We start from the raw sequence: 13,134 nt of genomic DNA on the forward strand, positions 1-13,134 counted from the left end.
GCCCGATGTGGGATTCGATCCCGGGTCTCCAGGATCGCGCCCTGGGCCAAAGGCAGGCGCCAAACCGATGCGCCACCCAGGGATCCCTATTCTGAAGTTTTTATAAACAAAAGTCTATAGGAAGGAGGGAGACTGAAGAATGAAACAATAAGAGATCTAAATAGAATGGCCATAAAAGTGTCATTTCCTGTGAGTTTATTTTTCCTTTGTTTTAACATGCTGAGGAAAGACATGAAGAGAAGCATAAAAAACTTAAAAATTATATAATTTATCTATATCAGCATAGCCTAAACAATGTGCTTAGTATCTTAATTAACATTGATAGAATTAAACTCAGAATCTATACTTGTTTCTTACTAAATAAAAAATATGACTAGCTCAGATATGAAGAATTCAATATTGAATCCCTAAAGAATTATTTGATGAACATTAGTTAAGTTTATAATCATTCTTCACTATAAAATAATTATATTAGTTGTCTGATTTAGTGGTTTTCATCTAGGGGTATGCATTAAAATCTCTTATGTGACACTTTTCCTCTCAAATTTCTTGTGGTAAAGCACACATAACATTTACTTTTTTAACCATTTCTTAGTGTACAGTTCAGTGGCACTGAGTATATTCACAGAATGAATTCATTCTATGTATCTCCAGGACTCTTCATCTTGTAAAACTGAAACCCTGTACCAAATAAACAGTAACTCCTGATTCTCCCCTCCCCCCCCCACCCCGGGCAACCACCATTCTACTTTGTGTCTCTATGAATTTGACTATTTTAGGTACTCACATAAGTGGAATCATACACATGTCTTTTTGTGACTAACTTATTTCATTTAGCATAAATGTCCTCAAGGTTCATCTGTGTTGTGTGTATATCAGATATTTCCTCCCCTTTAAAGGCTGAGTAAGACTCTACTGTGTATATATGCTGCATTTTGTTATCTATTTATCCAATGATGGCCACCTGGATTGTTACCACCTTTTGACTATTACAAATAATGCTGCTATAAACATGGATGTACAAACATCTCTTTAGGACCCCGTGACCCTGTTTTCAATTTCTCTTCATCTTTGCCAATACTTTTTATTTTTCAAAGCAGACATCCTAATGGGTGTAAGTTACATCATTAAAATTTAAATGGGAAGCTGGTTTTTCATTATAGTTTTAATTTGCATTTCCCTGATGATTAGTGATGTTCAGCATCTTTTCATGTGCTTATTGGCCATTTGTACAACTTATTTGGACAAGTATCTACTCAAGTTTTTTGCCCATTTAAAAAATAATTTTGTTGTTATTGATTTTTTGGAGTTCTCTCTATATTCTGGATACTAATCCCTTATCAGATAAATGATTTGCAAATATTTTCCCCATTCTTCCTTTTCTTTCTGTTGATAGTCTTTTTTTTTTTTTTAATCCACAAAGTTCAAAACATTTCATGAAGTCCAATTTGTCTACTTTTTCTTTTATCTCCTGTGGTTTGGTGTCATATCTAAGAAATCACTGCCTAATTCAGGGCTGCATAGCTTTTGCCTCATATTTTCTTTTAAGAGTTCCTGTATATTTAGCTCTTACATTTAGGTCTTTGATCCATTTTGAGTTAATTCTTGTATATGATATGATATCACAGGGTATGTGAATATCCTGTTTTCCCAGCACTAATTGTTGAAAAGACTATCTCATGATACTTACTGGAAATATGGACACCCAACACCACTGAAGGCTCAGAATCTTGGCCAGTGAGACCCCAGCATATTTAAAGAGCTCCACATACTTTGTACCATAATGGTAGTGTTATCAAAAACCAGAAGATAATAAGTGTTAATAAAGGTAAGGAGCAATTAGATTCATACATTATTAGTGGAAATGCACTTAGAAATGGCTAAGATGGCAATCTGTATGCTTATGGTTATTTTGTCACATTTTAAAAAATAATTAAAAATGGTTAAAATGGTAAATTTCAAGTTGTTTATATTTCGTTATTTACATTTACCCTCCCATGCCCTCAAAAAGAACTCCACAGGCAGAAATGATGTGTTTCCTCAATTTAGAAACACTGTTCTAGTTAAAAAAGGGCATGGGAAACAATTTTAATATATAGTTATTTGTGTCTAAAGACACCCAAATATCTAATTGACTTTATTATCTGGGGAAAAAAAATCAAATAGATAATAAAATAAAGAGCCTGCTTGTTGGGACGCCTGGGTGGCTTGGTGGTTGAGGCCATGATTCTGGAGTCCCAGGATCAAGTCCCGCATCAGGCTCCCTGCAGGGAGTCTGCTTCTCCCCCTGCCTGTGTCTCTGCCTCTCTCTCTCTGTATCTCTCATGAATAAATAAATAAAATCTTAAAAAAAAAAGAGACTGTTTGCTTACTGCACTCAATAGTCAACAACAAATATAATGCGTGATATATTACATTTTTCTAAACTATCCCATCTGATGAGATTTTTACCTCAAAATAATTTCAAAAACATACAATATAGTTAAGAAGAAAAATAAACTATTAAAATTTCATAAAGTTGACCAAAAAATCATAACCCTACACATTCTACCACAAATTGTTTGGAAAGGTAATCCCCAAAGAGCTATCTGAAAATGCTCTATAAAAACTTTTCTACATATCAAGATAGGAGTGGCATGATATACTTTTCAGATCCCGTCTAATGTCAGGTAATGTTTTAATCTAAATTTATCCAAAGCGGGCAGCCCAGGTGGCTCAGCGGTTTAGCACCGCCTACAGCCCAGGGCCTGATCCTGGAGATCCGGGATCGAGTCCCACGTGAGGCTCCCTGCATGGAACCTGCTTCTCCCTCTGCCTGTGTCTCCACCTCTCTCTCTCTCCTCTCTGTGTATTCTCATGAATAAATAAATAAAATCTTAAAAAATAATAAAAAAATAAAAAAAATAAATTTATCCAAAGCTAATTTTTTCTTCAATGTAAATCTATAGTTAAAAGACTTTCATAAATTAATGATCCCTAGTTTCAAGGAATAAAATTATTAAAATACTGAAGAATGATTTGCATTTCAGACAGCTAATTTAGAAACAAATTATTTGATGTTCCTGATTCAGGAAAATTAGAAAACATAAATACTGAAACTGACCCTAAGCAATTCCAAATCTGCTAAAATGGTATTTTAGCTTCATTTTGTGAGTATTAAAACTTGGGCTGTAATTGATAAAGACTATCAATTTCAGAATATCAATGGAGCACAAAATGAGAAAGAAAAAGCAGATTAGCACAGTTGCTAAAAGGCAGGTTTAGAGCAAGGAGTACCATTCAGAGGTCAGGTGAGCTGGTTAGAGCCCAGTGACTAAGACTGATGATAGGTATGTAGCCCCCGAAGCACATTTAGGATTTTGACAAACCATAGGCAGAGATGGGCTTTGTATACAGGCTATACGTATCATCTATGTGTACAAACTGTATATATAATCCAGAAATTTTTTAAGAAGGAATTCAAGAGTAGAAGTCAGATGGGACAGGATAAGATGGGATGGGATCAAGATAGGATGTGAATCTGGCCATAAGGAATCTGAAGGTAGTATAGCTGAGATGGGAGTGGATAGAGATGGAGAAATAGAAAGTAGAGATTAAGAGCCTCAATCCCAGTGGGAATACACAAAGAAATCAAAATCTGCGTTTGCAGATACCGAAGACACAGACAAATGAAAGTAGAACTAGCAACAGATCCTAGCCAGATCGGACTGGATGACAGGCAAAAGAATTCAGACAATAACAGGCTAGAGGTGGCACAGAATGCCTATAGTAAGCTGCTAAATTGAGCAACTGAGGTAGGGGCACCTTCTGGGAGTCCAGCTGAGACCACGAGAGCCCAGGGTATGGACATCCTTGCCAAGAATGTTCTTAACCTGAAGTTTGCAGGTTCTTGTCTATTTTTTTTTTAAAGATTTTATTTATTTATTCATGAGAGACACCGAGAGAGAGGGGCAGAAACATAGGCAGAGGGAGAAGCAGGCTCCATGCATGCTGGTACTTGGTCCTGGGACATCAGGATCAGGCCCTGGGGATGAAGGCAGGTGCTCAACCACTGAGCCACCCAGGCATCCCGGTTCTCATCTATTTTGTGGCAATCTTGCCAACGATTTGGTATAACTTGTTCTTCCCCTTCATTTCCTTAATCAGTTCAACAGGGTGGGTAATCTCTAATGAGCGTCTAGGGAACAATGACACCTACTGTTTGAGCTACTGTAGCTGCAGTCATCCTGCCACAGGAAACCGCAGCAAGTGCAGATTTGTAGCTACTATTTCTTTCATTTTAAAAAAAAAAAAAAAGGACAAGTGTTCTGGTGAGTTAGGCTAGGGTGGAGAAGTGCTGAAATTACAGAAGACAGTTCTTATTACAGAACACATTTTATCAAGAATGAGAATATATGAGCGCATGTCTATTAATAACAATCTTAAAAACTGGAGGCAACTGAAATGTACAGTAGACTAACGTGGTTCAGCCACAAGTGTTTATAGCAGAGAACCATAATCACAGACACTGAAATTCTACAAAGTGAGAAGTAGAGCAAGGTAACAATTGAAATGGCCTCTGGCTCCCAGTTCCTGCATCCCACCTTCCTTCCTGTAGCCATAGAAAGGTTCTGGAATCCCCACTAGTGCATTGCAGGTCCCCTGCATGCTCTCCATCTCTATCCTCTACGCCAGACACAGACTCTTGTCTTCATTATAAATAACGCACCTTGTCCCCACTCCAACAGCTGGATGCTTATCTGATCTCATGTATCTGAATTCCTTATGGATCATTTATTCTCCTTCCTCTGACACTGGAGCCCTGCCTTGCTCTTATCTTTTGTTTTGATCTGGTCTTCCCGAAGACTGCCCACTCTCAGACTTGCAGCCACTGAGTTTTGCCATTCTACCTCATGCTGGATCTTTCACAATAAACCACCCCTGAATATTCCACCACTGACCAGCTAGCTGTCCCATCCCCAGCCTCTCTGCCTGGCTGCCTGTGGCTGGATTGACTTTGTGAGAGTATCCATCTCAGCTGATGTGTCTCATCTCATTTGGACCTTTCCTCTTGGTCTCCATCCCTGCTCAGAAAAGCCAAAACCCCCAAAACAAAAAAACCTTGGCCAGTCAACAATTTTAAAACTTAATACACGGCACTCAATATTCAATATTCCTAGTCATGGAAGATATCATTTTGCAACCACCAATCACTTTTTATTTTTCAAAGGCACAGTAAATATTATTTTGGATTTTAAAAAGGCCAATTTAGTTTTTCATCATGTTGACAAATCATTATGAAATTCATGAGTCTAGCAGTAACTGCCCTTTCTGAGCATTATAGGAAGGGAATCTTAAGAAAGTAGGAGAGAAAGGAACGGAAGACAAAGAAGCTACAGAAATGTAAATATATTTAAAACACTTAAACACTCATTTGTTCTTACCAGAGATAGTGTGATAAAAGTGCACTAATTTGAAATTTAAATTATCAGTGGACATATTATGTTTCTAGTGCAAAAATCTTAAAGAACTTTAACCATAGTTAGGAATCACGTTTTCTTTCTTCCACTTGAATTCTGTATGCTAGAACAACCCAAGAAAAGTTAATCTCAAAGCAGCCATGTAAATTATTTGAGAACAAAACCAAAAAAAAACCTCCCTCCAAACAGGTTCATGGATTACTAACAGATTCTTCTACTTCATGCCAAGTAGATAATAAAAAGTTAAATTAACTTGTACCAATTTCTAAAACTATCCTATTATGCTATTCACAAAAAGTAACCACATTTGAGATTTTAATTTCAGGACAAATAATAATTATTTTCTCATTTATTAAATAGCTCCATTTAGTTAAAATTTCCAGAGTATCTGCTGGTAACTTCCTTTTTCTGCAATATTAACTCTCCTATACATGCGGGCTAGTATACATATTCACTTTTTTCCTACTTCTGTAGTATTTTATTTTTATGACTCTTAACATTAAGATATCAAATAGCTTCTACCAAGAGTTATGGCAAATACATTTTCTTTATATTCTTTAACTTTCATTTTACAAGTACAGAATTTTTTCAAAGCCACATTAATCCAAACAATGAAAAAATCACCATGTAAGAAAACATAATTATGTATCTTTTAAGGCCTTAAGACTTATGAACCTATTTTTCCCATCTGCTTTTTAAAAGTATTAAAAAAATAAAATTCAATACTATATAAAACATAGACTGATATTACCCAGAGGAATAAAAATAAGACAGAGAATACTTCTTATTTGTAGGCATGATCTGGAGCTGCAGTCTTCTGTACTGTGTAAAATTTACTTTCTGTTAAGGTATGATAATCATTTGTTTGATATTACTGTGTGTATTTACATGATGAAGACCAGAGTCCCCATATACTCGGCAACCACACCCTCATGTGTATAGTTGAGGTAACCTACAAACCAGAATATGGTGATTTGGTTGGCAGGAAACCAGAGTGAATCAAATGGACCACCATGTTGTCTCAAACTAAAACCTCAAATGTTCTCTCTTTTGCCACAACGTGATTATGCAATATTTTTTGAGTTGCTGAAGGGCAGAACAGTACTGAAAAGCAGTTACTTGACTAAGATTGAAGTCCTATGACATATTTCTGAACTACTGTTGGTTGAATTAAAGCCTAAATCTAACTCTGAGACTATTACAACAAATCAGATTCAAAAACAAGCTATGTAACATATATCCTGACATTTCTTTAAAAAAGTAGATCTCAAAATTGAGGAGAGGGTTAACATCTACTTTAAATTCTATAAATTCGGGGATCCCTGGGTGGCTCAGCGGTTTAGCCCCTGCTTTTGGCCCAGGGCGCGATCCTGGAGTCCCGGGATCGAGTCCCACGTCAGGCTCCCGGCATGGAGCCTGCTTCTCCCTTCTCCTGTCTCTGCCCCTCTCTCTATGTCTATCATAAATAAATAAATCTTCAAAAAAAATAAATTCTGTAAATTCACCTGTTTTAATAGTTGTTATTACGACTTTATAAGCTTTAGAAAATAACCCTAAACTGTGAACTTGCTGAATACTTAGTTTCACACTCCACTACTACTTAGAAAATGATCTAACATAGCTGAGGCTTTGTGCTCACACCCCTCCCCTATCTGCATATATGCATGGAATAAAAAATTTTAAAATGTAGATTAACAGCCTAATCATTAGGCAGTTTCTGAAATTGACATAGCTACCTTGACATGTCTGAATTTTATTTTTTTTTTATTTTTTTATTTTTTTTTTTAATTTTTATTTATTTATGATAGTCACACAGAGAGAGAGAGAGGCAGAGACATAGGCAGAGGGAGAAGCAGGCTCCATGCACCGGGAGCCTGATGTGGGATTCGATCCCCGGTCTCCAGGATCGCGCCCTGGGCCAAAGGCAGGCGCCAAACCGCTGCGCCACCCAGGGATCCCGACATGTCTGAATTTTAAAACAAAATATCTCCTTGTAATCTTTTTAGCTCTTTTAAATTTGTCTTAAGATTTCTTAAACCAGGGATCCCTGGGTGGCGCAGCGGTTTGGCGCCTGCCTTTGGCCCAGGGCGCGATCCTGGAGACCCAGGATCGAATCCCACGTCGGGCTCCCGGTGCATGGAGCCTGCTTCTCCCTCTGCCTATGTCTCTGCCTCTCTCTCTCTCTCTGTGTGTGACTATCATAAAAAAAAATAAATTAAAAAAAAAAAAAAAAAGATTTCTTAAACCAAAGATAAGAAAAACAGCATGAACAATATGGTGAAGGGTTCCAATGAGCTTAGTTTGGCCACACTGTAGAATATTCATTGAAAATTATTAAAATGGGGAAATAAACTCAAAGGAGCCTTACCCCTCCTCCATTCCCTGTAATAGAACAACAAAAATCAAATAAATACCTCAAATAGAAAGGTGATATAGGTCTTTCATCTTCTTGCGAACTAAAAGGAAAATAAATTTTGAATTAATTTCTGTTAATATTTTAACATATCAATTTTGCTAAAACTCTGTTCTACCTGTCAAATTTTATTTCGACACATTAGAACTCATCTCACAATGGAGTAAAGTTAGTAAAACACACTCTACCTTGGACCTAGCCAAGGTCAATTACTTCTTTATGGGAGACCATCAAAAGAGGTTTCTCTCAAGATTAGCCTCAGGCAAAAGTAATTCACATCACACTTTCATGAGGAAGCTTTTTACTACCTTATTTCTACAAGCCCAATCCAAGTTCCATATAGTATACATAAACCCCTAAAATGATTGCATACTTAATTATCTCAATAAAGTTAATTATAGCTCATTACCACAATGATGAAAGTAAGAAACAGCCAAGAAAATACTCCTTTATGTGTAAACCACTTTAGGAATGATGCCCTAGCAATGAGAGGCACATCAGTAAACACCCCTCTTGTACTTTGTCCTCTGTAGTTACTCTACATATTAATACGGATAACATGTAAGGACATAAATAAACTTACAGAAGTAGTTTACATTATTCAAATAATGCGATAGTTTACATTCTTCAAACACAATATGAAGCTTGATATAAAAGTATTTTTAAAAGTGTAAGATATATACAATATTTTTTCCTTTAATATGGGTTTTTCTTCTGATAAATGACTTCAGAGCAAAGAATGAGTCTCAGTGTCTGCTGGAGTGGTCTTTGGATTTTTTTGATTATGCATTCATAAAATCTGCTTTTAAACAGCAATCCCCTCAATATACGATTACGTATCTATCTCTACTAATTATGTACATCATTAAACAGATAAAAGTAGAAATATAAACTATTAGATAAAATTAAAAAGAAGCTCTAATTTCTTCTTCTTATATCCCTATGGTTAATCTTGTACACCACCTGGAATATATATATATATATATATATATATATATATATATATATATATACACACACATATACATACACACATACACACTACCTTTGGGGAAGCAAGTAGATAATGTTAGCTTTCCCTCTCTCTCAGCTCATTTCTTATTTTCTAAAGGATAATTGATGAAAAAAGTTTGCTTCAGTTGATAATACTATACTGGCAAAATCTTATTACAAAGTTATATTATGAAACATACAGAAACACACCTGTCATGGAAGGTGAAAAGGTCTTAACATTTTAGTTGGAAGATGGCACATAAACTATGACATACTATTTTTCATTCTTTCATGATTTTGGTTTCCAATTTCATTATAGCTTAGCTGTTCTGATGTTTCAGCTGCCAAAGATTTTAATGTTTGCAATCAGTTGTGCCAATTCTTCCCAAGTGATACATAAGTGATGGATCAGCTTTATCATCGACTCTAATGTGAGTGGACTGAGGGCAAAGCTCATAGAGTCAGGCCGCAGAGCTGAAGAGTTAGAGATGACATCTGGGAAATAAATGTCCATGTGTCTTGGGAAGAAGCTACCTGGAGCAGTGCTCTCACAGGAGGGAACTGCTTTAAGCAAAACTGGTACAAGAAGCCTACATAGTGGTTTCAAAAAATTTCTTGAAAACACTTAACAAAAAAATTATTTAAAAATGTTGGAATTGGGTTTCCTCTCAAGGATTCACTGTCAAAAAGTACTAGTTATGATCAACACTATGCAAAAAGGCTGCAGTGAAAAACGTGTAACAGTTTTATTATTATAGGAAAATTGCTTCCATGTGTTATAAAAATGGGCACTGTACTAACTACTCTTGGGCCCAGAACAGATCTTTAACTCTAACATGTAACAAGTTTTAATGAAAATTAACAAGGGTACTTTAGTGAAGATTCAATTAACAGTTCGGTTGGTTTCCTTAGAACTTTGAAGTGCTTTTGGGAGAAGATTTAGAGGGTGCAGAGTTCTAAATACAGCTGTTCCTATTTTTTGGCTAATGTTTATTCTGTGTGTGTGTGTGCTAAATTTCTTTGTAGCAAATAGAGGCAGTAAACATCAATCCTTTCTTCCTTCACATCTTTTCTCTGGCACACATTTATTCATTAGCCAGATGCTCCTTACTGGGTGCTCCAACATTAATTAACTTATGTAAATCCTCATCAAAACCCCTCCTGGTACTTGCTCCTCAACTTGAGCAAAGTGGGCTCTGAGTGGGCACATAACATGCAGGTCACACAGCTAGTGATGTCTACGTTATTGTATTACATGTTAGTCCATTTTTGTTATTCACCGTCTTCCCTTCAGTTTTAACCCATCAGAATATGGTGGGATGGACAGGTAAAAACAATTGGCGTGGGCAGCTCCCGTGGCTCAGCGGTTTAGCCCGCCTACAGCCCGGGGCGTGATCCTGGAGTCCCACGTCGGGCTCCCTGTGTGGAGCCTGCTTCTCCCTCTGGAAAGGCAGGCGCCAAATCGCTGAGCCACCCAGGGATCCCCTGCACTGAATTTTATAGGCAATTTTATGAAAAAATGATTAAGGACAATTCTTCCAAACAGAACTGAGAAAATAAACTTTTCTGCAAAATTTAGATATCAGAATACAAAACATTTGAATAAAAGTCACCATTTCTATATTTGCACAAAATGGATTTTTACTATTACAGGCCCCTAAGCATCTATTTATAAAGGTTATTTATACCCGTTCCTGGATTTACATTAATTTTAGGCATGTCCAATGATATTAAATGATTCATAATTTTTGGCCTAAATTTTAAGTTGAGAAATAACTTGACTCACTCTTAATTTTAAAAAATAAGCACAAATCCTATGAATGAGAAAGGGAATGAGTGTCATGAAATTAAGTCAATGACAAACTCTGATCATTCAATTTCCTCCTTGGTCACCAGTATAAACACCAGGTTTTAATTATTTCCTGATTGCTAACTGTGAATAATGGCCAAGCTTAAGCAGCCATTAATTTGTCTTTTTTCTCTTTTTAAAATTGGAACATACATTGAGAGATATGGGCAGCCACCTCATGTATGTCCTCATGTATGTCAGGCAATCAGGTGCTTCATGTTCTCAAACATGTGGTGATATATTCTCTCAAGACAACTACCCCTGGGAAGAATGTTTATCAAATAGACCCAAATAACTGTCCAAACCTAGGAACCTACAACTGAGAAGAGCAAGAACAGATACTATGTTTTTAGGGGGATCCCAGTCTAATGTATTATGTGGCTCAATGCTGGCAAATACACATATATTAATAACACCTAGACTTACAGTTTCTTCACAAGTTGCACTAATTTCTAACCTGAAGCTACAGAATAAAAATGTCTATCAATTTAATTACACAGCAAGCTTATATCATAAATGCATGGCACTTTCCATGTCTGAGAGAAACCAAATACTGGTGGGAGAATCCTCAGAGTGTGGTATTCAGAATGGACCTTCCACTCCTGGATCACACTGATTTAGTAATGAGTTAGGGGCAGATGGGGTTAGATAGGGAAAGATAAGGGAAAGGCCCAGAGTCAGGCTCCCAGGAATCTGTGGGCTCCCATAAACCAAACACCAAGGACACAGAAAGGCCTCACAGTCAGGCTCCTACCCATCCAAGAAAAGAGGTAAGATAGTAAAAACAAAAAATAAACCTGGCTCCCTAGCTCCAAAATGTTAGGGAGTATCCCCCCTTAATGGCTACTAAGTAATCGCAGAAATCCCAGATATAGAGAATTGTTATGGAAGAGATATTAACCAGAGAGAAGGGAACACCTTGTTTGTGCTCATGTTATTTAAAAAAAAATATATTGTTATTATGGTAGCTCTAAGTCCACCATGTTTGTTTTAAATATCTACCCTGAGGGGAATCCCTGGGTGGCTTGGTGGTTTGGCGCCTGCCTTTGGCCCAGGGAGTGATCCTGGGGTCCCGCGATCCAGTCCCACGTCAGGCTTCCAGGAGCCTGCTTCTCCCTCTGCCTCTCTCTCTCTCTCTGTGTGTCTATCATAAATAAATAAATAAAATCTTAAAAACAAACAAACAAACAAATAAATAAATAAATAAATAAATAAATAAATATCTACCCTGATATCGACAAGAAATTTACCAAGTTCCCTGGTCAGTTTCCTATAAAGGCCAGACCATAAAAGCCCTCAGTGGCAACCCTGTTGGGACTCCATTCACTTTTGAGAGCTTTCTGTTATCTCTGCTTAGTAAACTTCTATCGATTTGCTCACTCTCTGTTGTCCCTGAGATTTATTCTTCGACTCTGTGAGATAAGACCAAGCTCTCCTCTATCAAAACCACTATTCCATTCAATTCCCTTTTGAACTGTTCTGATAAATGTTCTAATTAGACCATCCTAATTGGTTATTGTGGCTGGCTACCAAAAAAAAAAAAAAAAAAAAAAGTCATCTGCATATTTACACATTTAACAAAATTTTCAAGTGATTTGAGTTTAGCTATAGTTTGCAATAGTTCCTTGAGTACTGAAGAGTATTAAAAAGTAAATGATAAGGATTAGGTTTTCATTCATGGGAGAAACTAGAAAAACAATCTGTGGGGGGGCTTAACCCAAAACAACAAGGGAGAGCTAAGCTAGGGAGCAATAGGATACAATTAAAAGTATGACGTAAACATTTTTTTCTGGAATTAGGTTTTTTCCTCACGTTGAGAATTTTCTTAGAGTGATGAGGTGAATAAAGCTAGCACATTTTCTTTCCTTTCTTCCCCCACAAAACCTCAAATGCCACACTTCCTTGAGCATTTTCAATTTATGCCCAGTCCCAGGCATGAACCTCTCCAGTAGAAATGAAAACAAGTTATTTAATTTAAATTTAAGAGCAAATCAACTTTCCTGACCAAAGGGTTAATGCAAGAGCTGAAGCTGTTAATATTCACAGGATATGTATTTTTAGCCAACACTAAGAGCTATTATTTTTGAGGCAAAATAAACAGACAAGACAAAAAGATGTTCAAAAATTGAGAACTTTTTTCTCAATAAGATAGGAAAATATTTTTACCACTTTCTTGATCACCTAGTGGAAATTTAAAATATATTGGTTATGGGTTGAATTGTGTCCCTTCAGAAAGATATGTGGGAACATTAACTTCTAGTACCTCAGCATGTCAATATTATTTGGAAATAGAATCTTTACAAAGGTGATCGAGTTAAAACGAAATCATTAGAGTGGGCCCTAATTCAGTATAACTGGTGCTTATAACAAGGGAAAATTTGGACACCCAGACAGACATGCACATGGGGTGAATCGCCATG

The 13,134-nt window shown here is 36.6% G+C and overlaps 1 protein-coding gene across 8 annotated transcripts in view; it reads right to left on the minus strand.

Annotated features, from left to right (window-relative positions):
- FAM13A (family with sequence similarity 13 member A) overlaps window positions 1-13,134 on the minus strand; it is a 344,934-nt gene that overhangs the window by 79,162 nt on the left and 252,638 nt on the right. For 6 of the 8 annotated variants that reach the window (XM_025424952.3, XM_025424933.3, XM_025424924.3 and 3 more), the window contains one exon: window positions 7,874-7,915. The exons of the other annotated variants lie outside the window; for them this stretch is intronic. In XM_025424952.3, the coding sequence (XP_025280737.1) occupies window positions 7,874-7,915 (42 nt within the window). The remainder of the gene's footprint in view (window positions 1-7,873; window positions 7,916-13,134) is intronic. 8 annotated transcript variants of the gene reach the window in all.

This window comes from Canis lupus, chromosome 32, assembly GCF_003254725.2.
Source record: "Canis lupus dingo isolate Sandy chromosome 32, ASM325472v2, whole genome shotgun sequence".
Taxonomy (NCBI): Eukaryota; Metazoa; Chordata; class Mammalia; order Carnivora; family Canidae; genus Canis; species Canis lupus.